The sequence below is a fragment of the Callorhinus ursinus genome, unplaced genomic scaffold, assembly GCF_003265705.2.
Source record: "Callorhinus ursinus isolate GAN/ISIS: 27379988/994484 unplaced genomic scaffold, GSC_fseal_2.0 scaffold111, whole genome shotgun sequence".
In the NCBI taxonomy this organism is placed as follows: Eukaryota; Metazoa; Chordata; class Mammalia; order Carnivora; family Otariidae; genus Callorhinus; species Callorhinus ursinus.
In genome coordinates this window covers 1,071,404-1,088,053 of record NW_027397173.1, presented here as the reverse complement: position 1 = coordinate 1,088,053, position 16,650 = coordinate 1,071,404, and the positions used below count along the sequence as shown (strand labels likewise).

Sequence of the window (16,650 nt, the reverse complement as noted above, 5' to 3'; positions counted from 1 at the left end):
CCCGCTCCTCAGTGTGTCCCCAGAGAAAAGCAGTCACTCCCGTGTCCCCGGTCTCCGGCCGCACTCCGTGTTCACCCGGCCCGTGATCGAGCGTTGCTATCTCTGGCACCCGACCCCGCACGGAGTCTCCAAACCCAGCAGATCCCTGCAGTGCGTTCCCGCACCGCTCCTCCCCGGGAAGGAAGGGGAGTCTCCCCGGATCTGCTGCTTGTTGGGTCCCTGCTGGGGGAGCCGTGCCCCGACTGGGCCGCAGATCACAGTTTATGGCAACCCCGAGCTGAGAGCCCGCGACTCTGCTCTGTCTCTGCAGCCGGCTTCCCCGCTCCGATACCTGGGAGCTCTGCTGCACTCAGGCACCCCCGGTCTCTCCGTGACCCCAAGGGTCTTGAGACCACACTGTCTCGGGAGGATTCCACCCCCCGCTTAGCCACTGCAGCGACGTCCCTCCGCCGAGCCAACTTCTAAAAGGTCCGATTTTGTGCTCCGCGGCTCTATCACTTGCCAGAAGCGGCGGCGGAGGCCCCTCCCCCGCCGTCTATCCTCCCGAATATCGCCTCGGATTCACTTCTCCGCACGCCCTACCTTCTAGTAAGTGGTCGCTTCTCTGTTCAGAGAGTTGTTGCTACTCTCCTGTTCGATCTCCTGTTGAGTTCGTAGGTGTTCAGAATGGTTTGATCCCTATTCAGCTGAATTCCTGAGACCAGACGAAATCTAGGTCTCCTACTCCTCCGCCATCTTGCCTATCATCGTAGCCACCATCTTTTACCATATATGTGATTACAATATCATTGGCTATATTCCTCATGCCATGCCTTTCATCCCTGTGACTTACTCATTCCAGACCTAGACGCCTGTACCTCCCACTTCTTTTCCCCTATTTTGCTCATCCCCCCATGCCTCTCCCCTCTGGCAATCATCAGTTTGTTCTCTGTGTTTACAAACAGATCAGGTCTGTTTCTGCTTTTTGTTTATTCATTTGTTTTTGTTTTTGTTTTAGATTCCACATATGAGTGAAATCATACGGTAATTGTCTTTCTCTGCCTGACTTATTTCACTTAGCATTATACCCTCTAGGTCGATCCATGTTGTCACAAATGGCAAGATATTGTCCTTTTTTATGGCTGTGTAATAGTCTGTGTGTGTTGAGGGGGTTTTACATTGTCCTTGTCCATTCATCTATTCATGGACACTTGGGTTTCTCCCATATCTTGGCTATTGTAAATAATGCTGCAGTAAACTTGGGGGTGCATGTGTCCTTTCAAATTAGTGTTTTCATTTTCTTTGGGTAGTAGTGGAATTATTGGATCCTATGGTATTTCTATTTTTAATTTTTTTGAGGAACCTCCCTGCTATTTTCCTTTCTTATCCCCTTTCCTTTTATGGAAACCCCTACAGCCCCCATCACAGTGTTAGAATTTGATAAAACCCAGAGAGCCCTCTGCCCTCCCCTTGTTGACACGACACCTCTTCTAGTGCCTCAGTGACTGGGATGAGAAGTAGCCCCGATATTTAAAATCCTCAGGCAGTCAAAAGTGTCCATTATGGCTAAGTAGCTGTAGCCTCTCACCCTATCATGTATTTTGCAGGTGGACTAAAGAAGGGATGATAGAATAGGTTGTTTTTCATTCAGTCGTGTCCTCAGTGGTTATTTACTGAACACCACTTGTGCAGGATCCTCTCTAAATCATGCCCATTGGTATGTGGTTGCCAGTAAATGACAGTGCAGCCAGAGGGTGAATAATGAAAAATGAGAAGGAAGGGAAGCCAGAGGTGGGGTTGAAGCAGCTGGATGTGTCTTGCGAGCCTGTGGACACAGCATGTGTGTATTGGGTTCCCAGGTTGTGCACTTAAGCTGTATGTGACGCTGAACTTGTATAGCTAGCAGTGAGGGGCTGGGTCACTGTCCCAGACTCCTCACTCCTGCCCTTGCCATGGGCCCTGTGGGCCCTGTGCTGTGTCCCTCCTCCAACCCTGTGAATGAAGCAGGGCCCCGAGGGTCATCGGGCCAAGGGATAACACAGGAGGTCAGAGGGCCCTGGTACCTAGCTGTTCCTGGCCAGCAGGAGTGAGGTGTGTTCTGGCCTGGGCATATCCTGCCACCTTCCTCCTGCACCCCTTGACCCTGTCCCTTTGTGGCATTTTGCTTACTCAGACCAGTAGTTACCAGTGGTTCCTCTGGCCACACCTCTCTGGAGCTGTCTGACCCCCTGGGCCGACCATGGACCTCCACTCTCCAGAGGAACCCCATGGGAAGAAAGGCACATTGGTGGCATCTGCTGGACTCGGCGTGTTCACTGCCTTCTTTTTCACGGTTATTTCTAAAACAGAAATAAAAGTGGACTGGAAGACAAGTTTTGTGGAATGAGGTCCTCCTGGAGGAGAATCTGGCTTCTCAGTTTCTAAATTTCTCAGGCCTAGAAGCTTTTGGGATTAGCTGCTTATCCTCATTAAACAGTTTTCACAGGTAGGGAGTTCCCTTGGAGCTGTGGGGTTGTGTGGAAGTAGCTTGGCTACCTTCTCCCCCAATCCAGAACCCACTGAGGCCTGAGAGCTGAGCCAGTGGAAGCCAAGTGCCCTCAGCCCTTGATGACACCCACTTTCTGTTTGGCATGGGGGCTGGGGGTGGGTAATTCCAGTCTCAGGAGCAGAATTAAGGGAATCTGGGTGTGGGGTTGAAGAGTGGGCACGGGGTTTGGGGTTTTCAGAGTTTTTTTTTTTTTTTTTTGAAAGATTTTTATCCATTTATCTGACAGAGACACAGCGAGAGAGGGAACACAAGCAGGGGGGGTGGGAGAGAGAGAAGCAGGCTTCCCGCTGAGCAGGGAGCCCGATGCGGGGCTCAATCCCAGGACCCTGGGATCATGACCTGAGCTGAAGGCAGACGCTTAACGACTGAGCCACCCAGGCGCCCCGGTTTTCGGTTTTATTGAGGTCATTTCACTTCACAGCTGTGAGATGATGAACGGGCACATGAAGTTGCAGCTGTCAGCTCCCACAGCACAAGACAGTGTCCCAGAAGAGAGATCGCAGGAGTAGATACCTGCATCTGAAACAGCACGGGAAACAGGCCCTTGCCAGCCTTCTGTCTGGTCAGGAACCTTCTCTGAGGCCCGTTGCCAGAATATGACCTCCGTAGCATGGCTGCCTTGGTCCCTGGGGGCAGGTGTAATAAATACCACAAACTGCGTGACTTAAAACAACAGAAATTTATTCTCTCCCACTTCTAGAGCCTGGAAGCCTGAAATCGAGGTGTCAGCAGGGCCACGCTCTCTGAGACTCTGGGCACGGTCCTTCCTGGCCTCCTCCAGGCCTCTGGTGATGGCCAGGAGTCTGTGGTGTCCCTCGACCTGTAGCTGCACACTCCAGCCTCTGCCTCTGTCGTCACGCACTCCACCTGGTGTCTTTCCACTGTCTTCCTCTGTCCTTGTCTGTGTCTGTGTCCCAGTTTTCCCTTTTGATAGGAACACCAGGTCTACTGGATTGAAGTCCACCTTATGACCTTGTTTTAGCTTGATTGTCTCTGTAAAGACCCTATTTCCAAATAAGGTCACATTCTGATGGGCTGGGGGTTGGGACTTCAGTGTATCCTGAAAACGACCTGAGGGCCAGTTCGTATCAGAGCCATTGAACTTCCTTCCTGTCTGATTAGTCAAGAGTGCAGGCTGTGGAGTCAGGCTGCTGGGTGCTGCCAGGTCTGTGCCGTGGGAGCTGGTGACCTAACAAGAGCTCTGAGGTGGAAGAGCTGGTGTGCACATCGCAGGAGGCGCCGCAGGAGAGCGCGCGCAGTATGGGGCCAGCATGGCAGGAGCACCAGGACATGTGATGCCACCTCCTTTGATGGCCCTTTTTCTTTTGAGAGAAAGTCATAATTAAAGTTTAAAAAATTTAGCCTTCTCCTTGGTGAAGAGGTGGATTAAGAAGCTGAAGGTACAAGTGGCAGCCCTCATGGGAGGATTTATCTCCTTGCATGGTTGAAATGCTCAGGGAATTTCTGGGGAAGGAGCATGTGTGCCTCCCTATGTCCTCATGAGTGGGTATTTCATTTCTTCAGCAAATGCATAGTGAGCTGCAGTGGGCATTGGAGGAGTGAGAGCTAAATGTGCAGGTATGTGACGGGAGAGTACTCAGAGAGGTCAGCAAGTGCAAAGGCCCTGAGGGAGCAGATCAAAGGTTGTGGCTCAGGAACAGGATGGTAGTGGGAGATGAGCACGTTTGGCTTGGCGCCATGTGGGTATATGCAGTCATGTAATGAGACTACTCTCTTCACCAAAGAAAACTGTACAGAGGTGTGTGACTCTTTTATACAAGGTGGGATTGGCTAGAGGCCAGGACCATCCTGCTGTTTGTCCTTACCCCCTTTGGGAGTTGCCATTTGATGAAGTGAGTAAATCTTAAGGTTTTGGGTTTTTTGTTGTTGTTGTTTTTTTAAGTTCTTCAGTCTTTGGGGCGCCTGGGTGGTTCAGTCATTTAAGCCTCTGACTCTTGATTTCAGCTCAGGTCATGATCTCAGGGACATGAGATTGAACCCTGTGCTGGGCTCCACGCTGGGCTTGGAGCCTGCTTAAGATTATCTCTCTCCCTCTCCTACTCCCCTACACCCTGCTCGCATGCTCTCTCTCTCAAAACAAAAAAATTAAGTTTTTCAATTTTTGACTAAATATAGCTTTAAAAAAATTGTGTTCACCACAAGCAGTAAAAGCGCAACAGTATATAAAGGAAAAATTAAATATCCCCACCTGCCCATGCATGCATGCGTGCACGTGTGTGTGCACACACATACTTTGGTAACAGCCTGACCTGTGTCTTCCTTTATTTCTTGCTGAGTCCCATGTGGGTTGTGATGTGGAATACATTGGCTTGTTTTTACAGTAACATTGTGGGACTATGCAGCATATCTGGGCATCTCACTCCTCTGCTTTCCAACCTATAGTTCGTGGACGCTCCCCCATGGCATTGGGTCTTAGTTGGTCTCCAGCTAATGGCCCCTGGATTTTCCATAGTGTGGGCACATTATGGAATTCTGCTCTGTTGGCAGGTGACCTGTTAAATGTAGGGCTCCTGTTGTACAGTTCCATTTGGTGTCACTCAACTCTAGATGGGCTCTGTGGATTCCCTGCGCCCAAACCTCATCTTCTGCTGTCATGTCTGCATGAAGTGACAGCACTAGAAACTTCAGGACCCCACTTAACTGACTCACACCTACATTCACTTGGTCACCAAGTCTGGTGGCCTTGGCTGCAGAACACACCACCCATCTGTCACCTTTCCCCTTGTTCCTCCCACCACCACCCAGGTTCCAGACTTCACTTGTGGCTTAGCCAGGCTTGGCTGGCCTCCCCATCTCCAGCCTCTCTCGTGGCCGGCATGTCCCTCAGGCCCCACAGGGATCTTTCCTTCCCTCACTTGTGGCTTCTCACCTTGAACAACCATCAGGGGGTCCATCTGTACTCGGACTCATCCTTGCTAGAGGTTGTGCCAGGTGTGCCCACAGTGTTCCAGCGCTCGCTCACCCAGCCCTGCACCTGAGGCCAAGGGCCCTGTGTACCTGGCAATCTTGGGTTGGAAAAGACTTGGCATTTCCTGAGAGCTTCACCTCTGCTCTGTGCGTGTACACGTGTGTGTCCATCTGCCCGCACTAATCCTGGTTTCCATCTCTTTGTCCCCCACAGTGAGGGTTCCCTATTTCATTGACTTGAAAAAACCGCAGGATCAAGGTTTGAATCACACGTGTAATTACTACCTCCAGCCAGAGGAAGACGTGACCATTGGAGTCTGGTGAGTGACCAGCGGCGTGGCCAGTGTTGTCCAAGACGATCGCTTGTCCGTTTTTATCCTCCCACTTTCCGTTTCCAAAGCAGATATCTTGGCTAAATTTGATCCTAATGGAGCACGATGAGATGGCATCAGATCTGTTCTGAGGTTTTCAAACATCGACAGCTTTGTGAACCAGGCTGTTTGTGGAAGAGAGCCTTATTTCCAGGGGGGAAAAAAAGTATGAGCACAGAATCATGAGCACAGATTTGAGATACACCCTTTCTTCTCAGAGAAGGGAACTTGAAAACAGCTGGATTTCTTCCATGCATAGTGCTTACAGCCACTGATAATGGTGGTGTTTGCTCTCTTCTTGTATTGACTTTTTTGAGCCAAAATTTAAACGGGACTTAAGCTCTGTGACTTCTTTCTGTCTCCTTGGAATATGTTTTCCTGCTTTTCCCTATGGACAAGTGGGTGTTTCTGAACAACTAAATTAAAATTGACCAACTTTTCTGTGGCATTTTCTTTCTTCTCTCTGAAGCAGCTTGGCATCACTGCCCCTTTATGTAGCTGGGTTTCTCTTTCAGCAACCATGACGTCCTCTCTGCCCTTGCAGAAAACTGCTGTGTACGTGAGATGCTTCTAAACAAAATGCTGTGGGTGGCTTCCCAGTGTGGGCTGTGAGGAAGTTCAGCCATATCTAATAGTCCTGGGTAGAGAACATAAAATGGGAAGGGAGATTATTGTTCTAGCAATTAATGCTGGGACTAGGCTTTTGTTATTTCTGGTTTAATTTAATCTTACATTTACTGACCAGTGTGTGTGCATGGGACACTTTGCTCTTGTGTCCTCAGTCAGAAGGTTGATGTGTTTTGCTCAGAGCTATCTGGTAGGAATTGGTCAGCCCTCCTGCTGGTTAGTGTGGTCTATGCTTTGAGACATGGACAGGGGTTTGTTAGGGATCTCTTCCTTGGGTAGTGGTTAGGGCAGTCTATTGCAGGAGGGATGTTTGTGCTGCTTATACTTAGGCTGAAAGCTCCTACGGCAGTCACCCAAGAAGGTTGTACTGGGTGACAGCAATGGCAAGACTCAAGTTAGTGACAGCCAGGCTGTATGCTGCTGGGCCTCAGCTGGCCTGCCCGGGTCTGTGCCCTGTACTGGCATGAGGATGCCGTGGGCCCTCGGGCAGCAGTAGGCCTTGTTCTTAGCTATCTGTTTGTGAGCACAAGCTCTCCATCTGGCAGGGGGCAGGAGAGCCCTGGGAATAGGGTCCCTCTCCTCTGGCTGGGAGCTTCCCGGGCCTTTGTCAAGAGCATCAGGTTTGGGGTAAGCTGGCTCCTGGAAGTCATCAGCGTCCAGGACTTTTAAAATGTGCCTTTTGGTCCCATGGGTTTATAATTGCTGTAGAGTGATCATTATGGTCAGAATCAGAACCACCCAAAATGCGATCCTCTGGAATGGGTCAAAGAAACGTTAGAAGTGAAATGCTAAGGGGCACCTGGGTGGCTCAGTTGGTAAGCATCTGACTCTTGATTTTGGCTCAGGTCATGATCTCAGGGTCATGAGATTGAGCCCCATGTCATGCTCCGCACTGGGCCTGGAATCTGCTTAAGATTCTCTCTCTGCCCCTCTCTCCTCTGCCCTCTAAAAAGAAAAAGAAGAAGTAAAATACTGAAACTTAAGTAGAAAATTTAAAAATGGCCATTTAATATCTGTAAGCATTCTTGCTAATAAATGTGAATGTGTTTTACAGAAAAACCTATTCATTCGGACCCTCCCCAGCAATTAACAGTATTTGATGTATGAATAGCCTACTTATTCTTAGTAGGCTAAGAACAAGGCCTACTGCTGCCCGAGGGCCCACAGCATCCTCATGCCAGTACAGGGCACAGACCTGCAGGCCAGCTGGGGCCCAGCAGCACTTCAGATTAACTGGAGCATCTCCCTGAGGGAGAGTTCTGGCCAGAGAGACTGAGTGCACCTGCCCAGTCCAGTGTGGGGTGAACCGAACTGACACCAGTCCATCCATGTAACATGTTGGCTTGCAGCATCTCCTCCTACAGAGATGGGTCTGCTCCCAGATGCCTTGTGAGCAGGCTCTGGAATCTGCTGTACGTTAGAAATGGTGCTTTAAGGGTGTCCAGCTTCTAGTCCAGCTCATAATGATCAGTGTCACTGAATTATCACCTATGACAGCATGAACTATCTTATGTCCGTTGTGACTTAAATTGTGTACAGCTTAGACTAGATAGTCCAAGATGGTGGAGGACTTAGTTTCGTCTGGTCCCAGGAATTCAGCTAGATAGCTCTCAAATCATTCTGAACACTAGCGAACTCAACTGGAGATGTAAGAAAAGAATAGCTTCAACTCTACAAACAGAAAAGCGACCACTTTCTGCAAGAGTAGGAGGTGCGGAGAAGTGGATCCCAGGTGATATATGGGAAGATAAACCGCAGGGGGAGGGAGCCTCCATAAACCGACTACTGGAAAGTGATAGAGCCGCGGAGCACAAAATCGGAACTTTTAGAAGTCTGCTCCGCTGAGGGACGTCGCTCCAGTGGCTAAGGCGGGGGGGCGGTGGAACCCTCTCTGGGACAGTGTGATCTCAGGACCCTCGGGGTCACAGGAAGACCAGGGGTGCCTGAGTGCAGCAGAGCTCCCAGGTATTGGAGCGGGGAAGCTGGCTGCAATCAGTGAGCCCAGGAGTGGGCTCTCAGCTCGGGATTGCCATATACCGTGAACCGTGGCATGGTTGGGCGAGTGCTCTCCAAGCAGGTTCCCAGCAAGCAGCAGAGCCGTAGGGAGACCACATTTCTCCGTGGAGAGGAGAAGCGCTGGTATGCACTGCAGGAATCTGCTGAGTTTGGAGACTCCAAACAGGGTCGCATGCCTGAGATAGAAACGCTCGGTGACAGGCTAGGTGAGCACGGAATGTGAACTGAGACCCTGGAGACAGGAGTGATTGACTGCTTTCCCTGAGGGTGCGCTGAGGAGTGGGGCCCTGACTCCCGGAGACTGGGAGGCCGCCATTTTCATTTTTATTCTCATTCTCTAAAGCTGTGCTGCAGAAAGCCTTCAGGGAACAAAAGCCAGAGCGAGCAAGCAATCCGGAGCAGATTACTTAACCTGGCCATCTGGCAAGGGCAGTGCAATTCTGCCCAGGGGCAAAGACACCTGAGAATCAGCGCAACAGGCCCCTCCCCCCAGAAAACCAGCAAGAACATCCAGCTAAGACCCAAGTTTACCGAATACACAGAACTGCAAAACTCCAGCGCTAGTGGAAAATAGTATATAGAATTCATGATTTTTGTCCCATGATTCTTTAGTCTTTGAATTTTATTTTTTTCTCTTTCCTTTTCAGCCAGTTTCTTATTTTATCAACTCTTCTTTTTAAATCTTTTTTAATTTTCATTTTTACAGTTACAGTTTATCCTTTCATTATATTTAATTTTATTTTTGTATATATATAAGTTTTTGTTCCTTAACAATTTTGGGATGCAGTTTCTTCTAACAAACAGCCCCCAAGACACCCAGAATCTAGTGTCTGGCTCTGTTCTCTTCACCTGTCTGATTGTATTCTCTCTTTTCCTTGTTTTTTTATTTTTGTTAAAGGGTTTTTAAATTTTCATCCTTATAGTTATGTTCTATCCTTTCATTCTATTTAATTTTATTTTTGTATGTATATAAGTTTTTCTTCCTTTACAATTTTGGGATCTAGTTTTCTAATAAACAGACCAAAATATAGAATCCACTATATTGCTCTGTTCTGATCACATCTGATTATATTCTCTCTCTTTTATTTTTTTCAATTTTGGGTCTTTTCTGATTTGTAGTGTATATTTCTCTGGGGTCATTGTTGCCATTTTAGTATTTTGTTCTCTCATCTATCTATTCTTCTCTGGACAGAATGACAAGACGAAAAACTCACCTCAAAAAAAAGAACAAGAAGCAGTACTGACTGCCAGGAACCTAATCAGTATTAAGTAAGGTGTCAGAACTAGAGTTCAGAATAACAATTATAAAGATACTAGCTGGGGTTGAGAAAAGCATAGAAGACACTACAGGAATCCCTTTCTGGAGAAATAAAAGAAATGAAATCTAACCAAGTTGAAAACAAAAAGGATATGAATGAGATGCAATCAAAAATGGAAGCTGTAATTGCTAGGATAAATGAGGTAGAAGAACGAAATAGTGATATAGAAGACCAAATGAGAAAAAGAGAGATAAACAACTACTGGATCATGAGGGCAGAATTCGAGAGAGAAGTGATACCATAAAACGAAACAATATTAGAATAATTAGGATCCCAGAAGAAGAGGAAAGAGAGAGGGGGGGCAGAAGGTATATTGGAGCAAATTATAGCAGAGAACTTCCCTAATGTGAGGAAGGAAATGGGCATTCAAGTCTAGGAGGCACAGAGAACGCCCCTCAAAATCAATAAAAATAGGTCAACACCCCGACATAATAGTGAAACTTGCAAATCTCAAAGACAGAAAATCCTGAGGGCAACTCAGGACAAGAGATCTGTAACCTACAAGGGTAGAAACATTAGACTGGCAGCAGACCTATCCACAGAGACCTGGCAGGCCAGAAAGGACTGGCATGATATATTCAGGATGCTAAATGAGAAAAATAATGGAGCCAAGAATACTTTACCCAACTAGGCTGTCACTCAAAATGGAGAGAAAAAGCTTCCAGGGCAAACAAACAGAAACTGAAAGGATTTGTGATCACTAAACCAGCCCTGCAAGAAATATTAAAAGGGATTCTTTAAGTGAAGAGAGAGCCCAAAAGTAACATAGACCAGAAAGGAGCAGAGACAATGTACAGAAACAGTGACTTTACAGGTAATAAAAAGGCACTAAATTCATATCTTTCAATAGTTACTCTAAATGCCCAAATCAAAAGACACAGGGTATCAGATGGATAAAAAAACAAGACCCGTCAATGTGCTGCCTGCAAGAGACTCATTTTAGACCCAAAGACACCTCCAGATTGAAAGTGAGGGGGTGGAAAACCATTTATCATGCTAATGGACATCAAAAGAAAGTTGGGGTAGCAATCCTTATATCAGACAAATTAGATTTTAAGCCAAAGACTGTAATAAGAGATGAGGAAACACACTATATCATCATTAAAGTTTCTTTACAACGAGAAGATCTAACAATTGTAAACATTTATACCCCTAAATGGGAGCAGCCAATTACATAAACCAGTTAATAATAAAATTAAACAACACGTCGATAATAATATAATAATAGTAAGGGACTTTATTATTTTTTTAAAAGATTTTATTTATTTATTTGACATAGAGAGCACAAGGGTGGGGAGCAGGCTCCCTACTGAGCAAAGAGCCTGATGCGGGGCTTGATCCCCGGTCCCAGGTCCCTGGGATCATGACCTGAGCTGGAGGCAGATGCTAACTGACTGGGCTACCCAGGTGCCCCAGTAGTAGGGGACACCCCACTCACTGCAATGGACAGATCATCTAAGTAGAAGATCAACAAGGAAACAAGGACTTTGAATGACACACTGGACTGTACTTCCCAGATATATCCAGAGTATTCCATCCTAAAGCAAAAGAATACACATCTTCTCAAGTGCACGTGGAACATTCTCCACAATAGATCACATACTGGGTCACAAATCAGGTCTCAACCAGTACCAGAAGATTGAGATTATTCCATGCATATCTTTGGACCATAATGCTTTGAACCTGGAACTAAATCACATGAGGAAATTTGGAAAAAACTCACATACATGGATTCTAAAGAGCATCCTACTAAGGAATGAATGGGTCAACCAGGAAACTAAAGACGAATTTAAAAATTCATGGAAACTAATGAAACTTAAAACACAACTGTTCCAAACCTTTGGGACGCAGGAAAGGTGGTCCTAAGAGGGAAGTATATAGCAATACAAACCTTTCTCAAGAAACAAGACAGGTCTCAAATACACAGCCTAACCTTACACCTACAGGAGCTGGGGGAAAAAGCCCAGCAAATAAAGCCTAAATCCAGTAGAAGGGAAATAATAAAGATTAGACCAGAAATCAATGAAATAGAAACCAAAAGAACAGTAGAACAGATCAACAAAACTGGGAGTTGGTTCTTTGAAAGAATTTTAAGATTGATAAACCCCGGGCCGGACTTACCAAAAGAGAAGAGAAAGGACCCAAATAAATAAAATCATGAATGAAAGAAGAGCGATCACAACCAACACCAAAGAAATATAAACAATTATAAGAACATATTATCAGCAAATATGTGCCAGCACATTAGGCAATCTGGAAGAAATGGATGCATTCCTAGAGACATATAAACTACCAAAACTGAAACAGGAAAAAATAGAAAACCCAAACAGATCCATAACCAGCTAGGAAATTGAAGCAGTAAATAAAAATCTCCCAAGAAACCAAGAGTCCAGGGCCAGATGGTTTCCCAGGGGACTTCTGCCAAACATTTAAAGAATGAATACCTATTCTTCTGAAGCTGTTTCAAAAAATATAAATGGAAGGAAAACTTCCAAACTCTAGAAGCCAGCATTACCTTGATCCCAAAACCAAAGACCCCACCAAAAAGGAGAATTACAGACCAATATCCCTGATGAACATGGATGCAGAAATTCTCACCAAGATACTAGCCAATAGGATCCAACAATACAGTAAGAGGTTTATTCACCACGACCAAGTGGGATTTATTCCTCGGCTGCAAGGATAGTTCAACATCCACAAACCAATCTGTGATAGACTACATAAGTCAAAGAAAGGCAAGAACCCTATGATACTCTGAATTGATGCAGAAAAAGCATTTGACAAAATACAGCATACTTTTTTTTTACACTCTCCAATATTTTTATTATAAAAATGTGGTACTTTTGTTTTTCTAACAAATCATACCCTAATATTTGCATACCTCTCCTTCATTGGCCCCTCCTATATTCTAACAAATCTCCCTGGTTGGGCATGGCCTCCAGAAGAGAACCTAAAATTCTATTTAACTTAATTCCATATTGCATGTTATAATGCACAAAGCACATTTTTTTGCACAAAGCAGTTTTATATACAAATGTATTATTTCATTTGTTCTGGAGCAATAAACAGTGTCTACAAGGGGTTAAATGCTACTTGCTTAAGGTGACAAAAGGCAGAGTGTTGTCAAGATTCTGATTCCTAAAGCTGTATACTTCCCATCCTACTTTTTTGGTTTTTTAAAAAATGTTTTCAAAAAAATTCTGTCCTCTTCAGTGCATTATACAAAACATCAATTATAAAATATAAATCAATTATAAAATACCTCTGGTTTCTTCTATATATTTTCAGTTAAATTTTGGAGAAGGCAGAATTTCCAAAATTTTTTAATGATAGTTGTCCACACTCATGTGTCATACAGCATACTTTCTTGATTAAAGCTCTCCATAGTGTAGGGATAGAGGGTACATACCTCAATATCGTAAAAGCCATCTATGTAAAGCACACAGTGAATATCATTCTCAATGAGGAAAAACTGAGAGCTTTTCCCCTAAGATCGGGAACACGACAGGGATGCCCACTCTCACCACTATTATTCAACATAGTACTAGAAGTCCTAGCAACAGCAATCAGACAACAAAAAGAAATGAAAGGCATCTGTGTAATCGGCAAAGAGGAAGTTGAACTCTTTCTCTTCACAGATGACATGATACTTTATGTGGAAAACCCAAAAGACTCCACCCCAATATTACTAGAACTCATACAGCAATTCAGCAAAGTAGCAGGTTTTAAAATCAATCCACAGAAATCAGTTGCATTTCTATACACTAAGAATGAGACAGAAGAAAGAGAAATTAAAGAATCAATCCCATTTACAATAGCACCAAAAACCATAAGATACCTAGGAATAAACCTGGCCACAGAGGTATAGAATCTATACTCTAGAAACTACAGAACACTTTTGAAAGAAATTGAGGAAGACACAAAGAGATGGAAAAACATTCCGTGCTCATGGATTGGAAGAATAAACATTGTGAAAATGTCTATGCTGCCCAGAGGAATCTACACATTCAGCGCAATCCTTATCAAAATACCATCGCCGTTTTCGCAGAGCTGGAACAAACAATCCTAAAATTTGTATGGAACGAGAAAAGACCCTGAATCACCAGGGGGATGTTGAAGAAAACCAAAGCTGGGGACATCACAATATCCGACTTCAAGCTATATTACAAAGCTGTGATCATCAAGACAGCATGATACTGGCACAAAAACAGACACATAGATCAATGGAACAGAATAGAGAACCCAAAAATGGACCCTCAACTCTGTGGTCAAGTAATCTTCAATAAAGCAGGAAAGCATATCCAAAGACAGTCTTTGTTCCCAAAGACAGTCTCTTCAACAAATGGTGTTGGGAAAATTGGACAGCCACATGCAGGAAAATGAAACTGGACCTCTTTCTTACACCATACACAAAGATAAACATGAAATGGATGAAAGACCTAAATGTGAGACAGGAATCCATCAAAATCCTAGAGGAGAACACAAGCAGCAACCTCTTTGACCTTGGCTACAGCAACTTCTTGCTAGTTATGTCTCCGATACAAAAGGAAACAAAAGCAAAAATGAACTATTAGGACTTAAGATAAAAAGCTCTGCACAGCAAAGGAAACAGTGAACAAAACTAAAAGGCAACCTACATTATGGGAGAAGATATTTGCAAATGACATATCAGATAAAAGGCTACTATCCAAGATACATAAAGAACTTATCAAACTCATCACCCAAAAAAACAAATAATCTAGTCAGAAATGGGCAGAAGACATGAAAAGACATTTCTTCAAAGAAGACATACAGATGGCCAACAGACACATGAAGATATACTTCACATCACTTGGCATCAAGGAAATACACATCAAAACCACAATGAGATACCACCTCACACCAGTCAGAATGGCTAAAAATTAACAAGACTGGGAACAACAAATGTTGGTGAGGATCCGGAGAAAGGGGAACCCTCCTACACTGTTGGTTGGGAATGCAAGCTGGTGCAGCCACTCTGGAGAACAGTAAGGGAGGTTCCTCAAGAAGTTGAAAGTAGAGCTACCTTATGACCCAGCAATTGCACTACTAGGTATTTATCCAAAGGATACAAACAGTGATTTGAAGGGGCACATGCACCCCAATGTTCATAGCAGCAATGTCCACAAAAACCAAACTATGAAAAGAGCCCAGATGTCCACCAACAGATGAATGGATAAAGAAGTAGTATGTGTGTATATATATATATCAATGTTCTATTGATCTATACGTGTGTATACACACACACACACACACACACACACACACATACAATGGAATCTTACACAGCCATCAGAAAGGATGAATACTTACCATTTACATGGACATGGATGACTGGAGGGTATTATGCTAAGCAAAATAAGTCAATAAGAGAAAGACAATTACATGATTTCACTCATATGTGGAATTTAGGAAACAAAACAGAGGATCATAGGGGAAGAGAGGAAAAAATAAAACAAGATGAAATAAGAGAGGGAGACAAATCATAAGAGACTGAATCATAGGAAACAAACTAAGGGTTGCTGAAGGGGAGGGAGGTAGGGGGATGGAGTAACTGGGTGATGGGCGTTAAGGAGGGCACATGATGTGATGAGCACTGGACGTTATATAAGACTGATGAATCACTGAACTCTACCTCTGAAACTCATAATACATTATATGTTAATTGAATTTAAATAAAAATAAGTAAAAAATTGCAGCTTAAAAATATGGGTATGTATGAGGGGAAATGATGTTACTTAGCTAGTATGTATTAAGCACTCATTCTGTGTGAGGCCCAGGTGAAGTCCTGGTGAGCGAGCTGGACTAGATCTTACCTTACAGAGTATACAGTTCACACGGGAGAAACTCCACCCCCACCCCCTGCCCACCTGCTACCAGAGGAAGCTTCTGTGGCCCCGAGGGGCCCAGGTATAAGTCAGGAAATCTCCTACCAAGGCTGTCAGAAGCCATCACTCTAGCTTGGAGTTCTGAGTTATTTCTTCTGGTCATGGGGGCAGTTTGCCTCCCCAGCCCCACCCGTCCTGCTCTGTGCTCAGTTGTGACTCTGATCCTTTGTCGTTCTGTCAGTAGTCATCCTCATCTGATCATGCCACTCCACTCTGCTTCTGTTTCCAGGCACACTGTCCCCGCTGTCTGGTGGAAGGATGCCCAAGGAAAGGACCAGATGTGGTACGAGGACGCCTTGGCTTCCAGCTGCCCTATCATCCTGTACCTGCATGGGAATGCAGGCACAAGGTGAGGAAGAGGAGCCTGCGTAGCATGTCCTCCCTGCAGTGCTGGCCCGGTCGGGTCTACTGATGCCCTGCAGTGAGGGAGTGTACAGACAGTGGGGCCGTGGAGCATCCCAAGAACACAGGAAAAGGCAGAGTTTAAGGGATTTGGGGGAAAGGGGTCAGCGTGAAACTCCCATGAAGCAGTGTTCCCACAGGCTCAGAGCAGAGCTGTATGCAAGGTGGGCTCAGGTGCAGTTTCTTTGGAAAACCACCCCCACACCCCGTGTTAAGCAGATGTGGGAAGCTGTGTCCAGACACCCCTTATCTGGGGCTCGCACCTGGGTGGAATGGAGGAGGCTGTGTCTCTGTCACAGTGACCCGGATCCTCGGCCAGAGTGGGGTGTTTCCTTCCTCCTGACGTAATTTGAAGGGCAAAGTGAGGGCCAGTGACTTAGGGAATAAGGCTTCTCAGTGAGTAAGGAGCGGTGGTTCCTCAGAGGGGTCGCTGTGACACTTCAGAGCCGCAGCGCCCCCGGGGAATGCTGTCTCCTGTTCACCAGCCGTGTGTGTCAGCCCCGTCTGAGGGTCGCAGGCAGGCATGCCCTTCTGGGGCAGAGGCACACTTCCTG

At 45.5% G+C, this 16,650-nt stretch overlaps 1 protein-coding gene and 1 long non-coding RNA gene across 4 annotated transcripts in view; one reads left to right on the top strand and one right to left on the bottom strand.

Annotated features, from left to right (window-relative positions):
• ABHD12 (abhydrolase domain containing 12, lysophospholipase) overlaps positions 1–16,650 on the top strand; it is a 101,734-nt gene that overhangs the window by 70,637 nt on the left and 14,447 nt on the right. For all 3 annotated transcript variants that reach the window (XM_073889638.1, XM_073889637.1, XM_025876985.2), the window contains exons 3-4: positions 5,670–5,775; positions 15,924–16,043. In XM_073889638.1, coding sequence (XP_073745739.1) covers positions 5,670–5,775; positions 15,924–16,043 — 226 coding nt within the window. The remainder of the gene's footprint in view (positions 1–5,669; positions 5,776–15,923; positions 16,044–16,650) is intronic.
• Positions 5,670–13,557, bottom strand: LOC141371863 (uncharacterized). Its single transcript, XR_012377136.1, has 2 exons — positions 13,198–13,557; positions 5,670–6,463 (listed from the first exon to the last, which is right to left on the bottom strand). It is a non-coding gene; the product is annotated as an uncharacterized lncRNA (long non-coding RNA).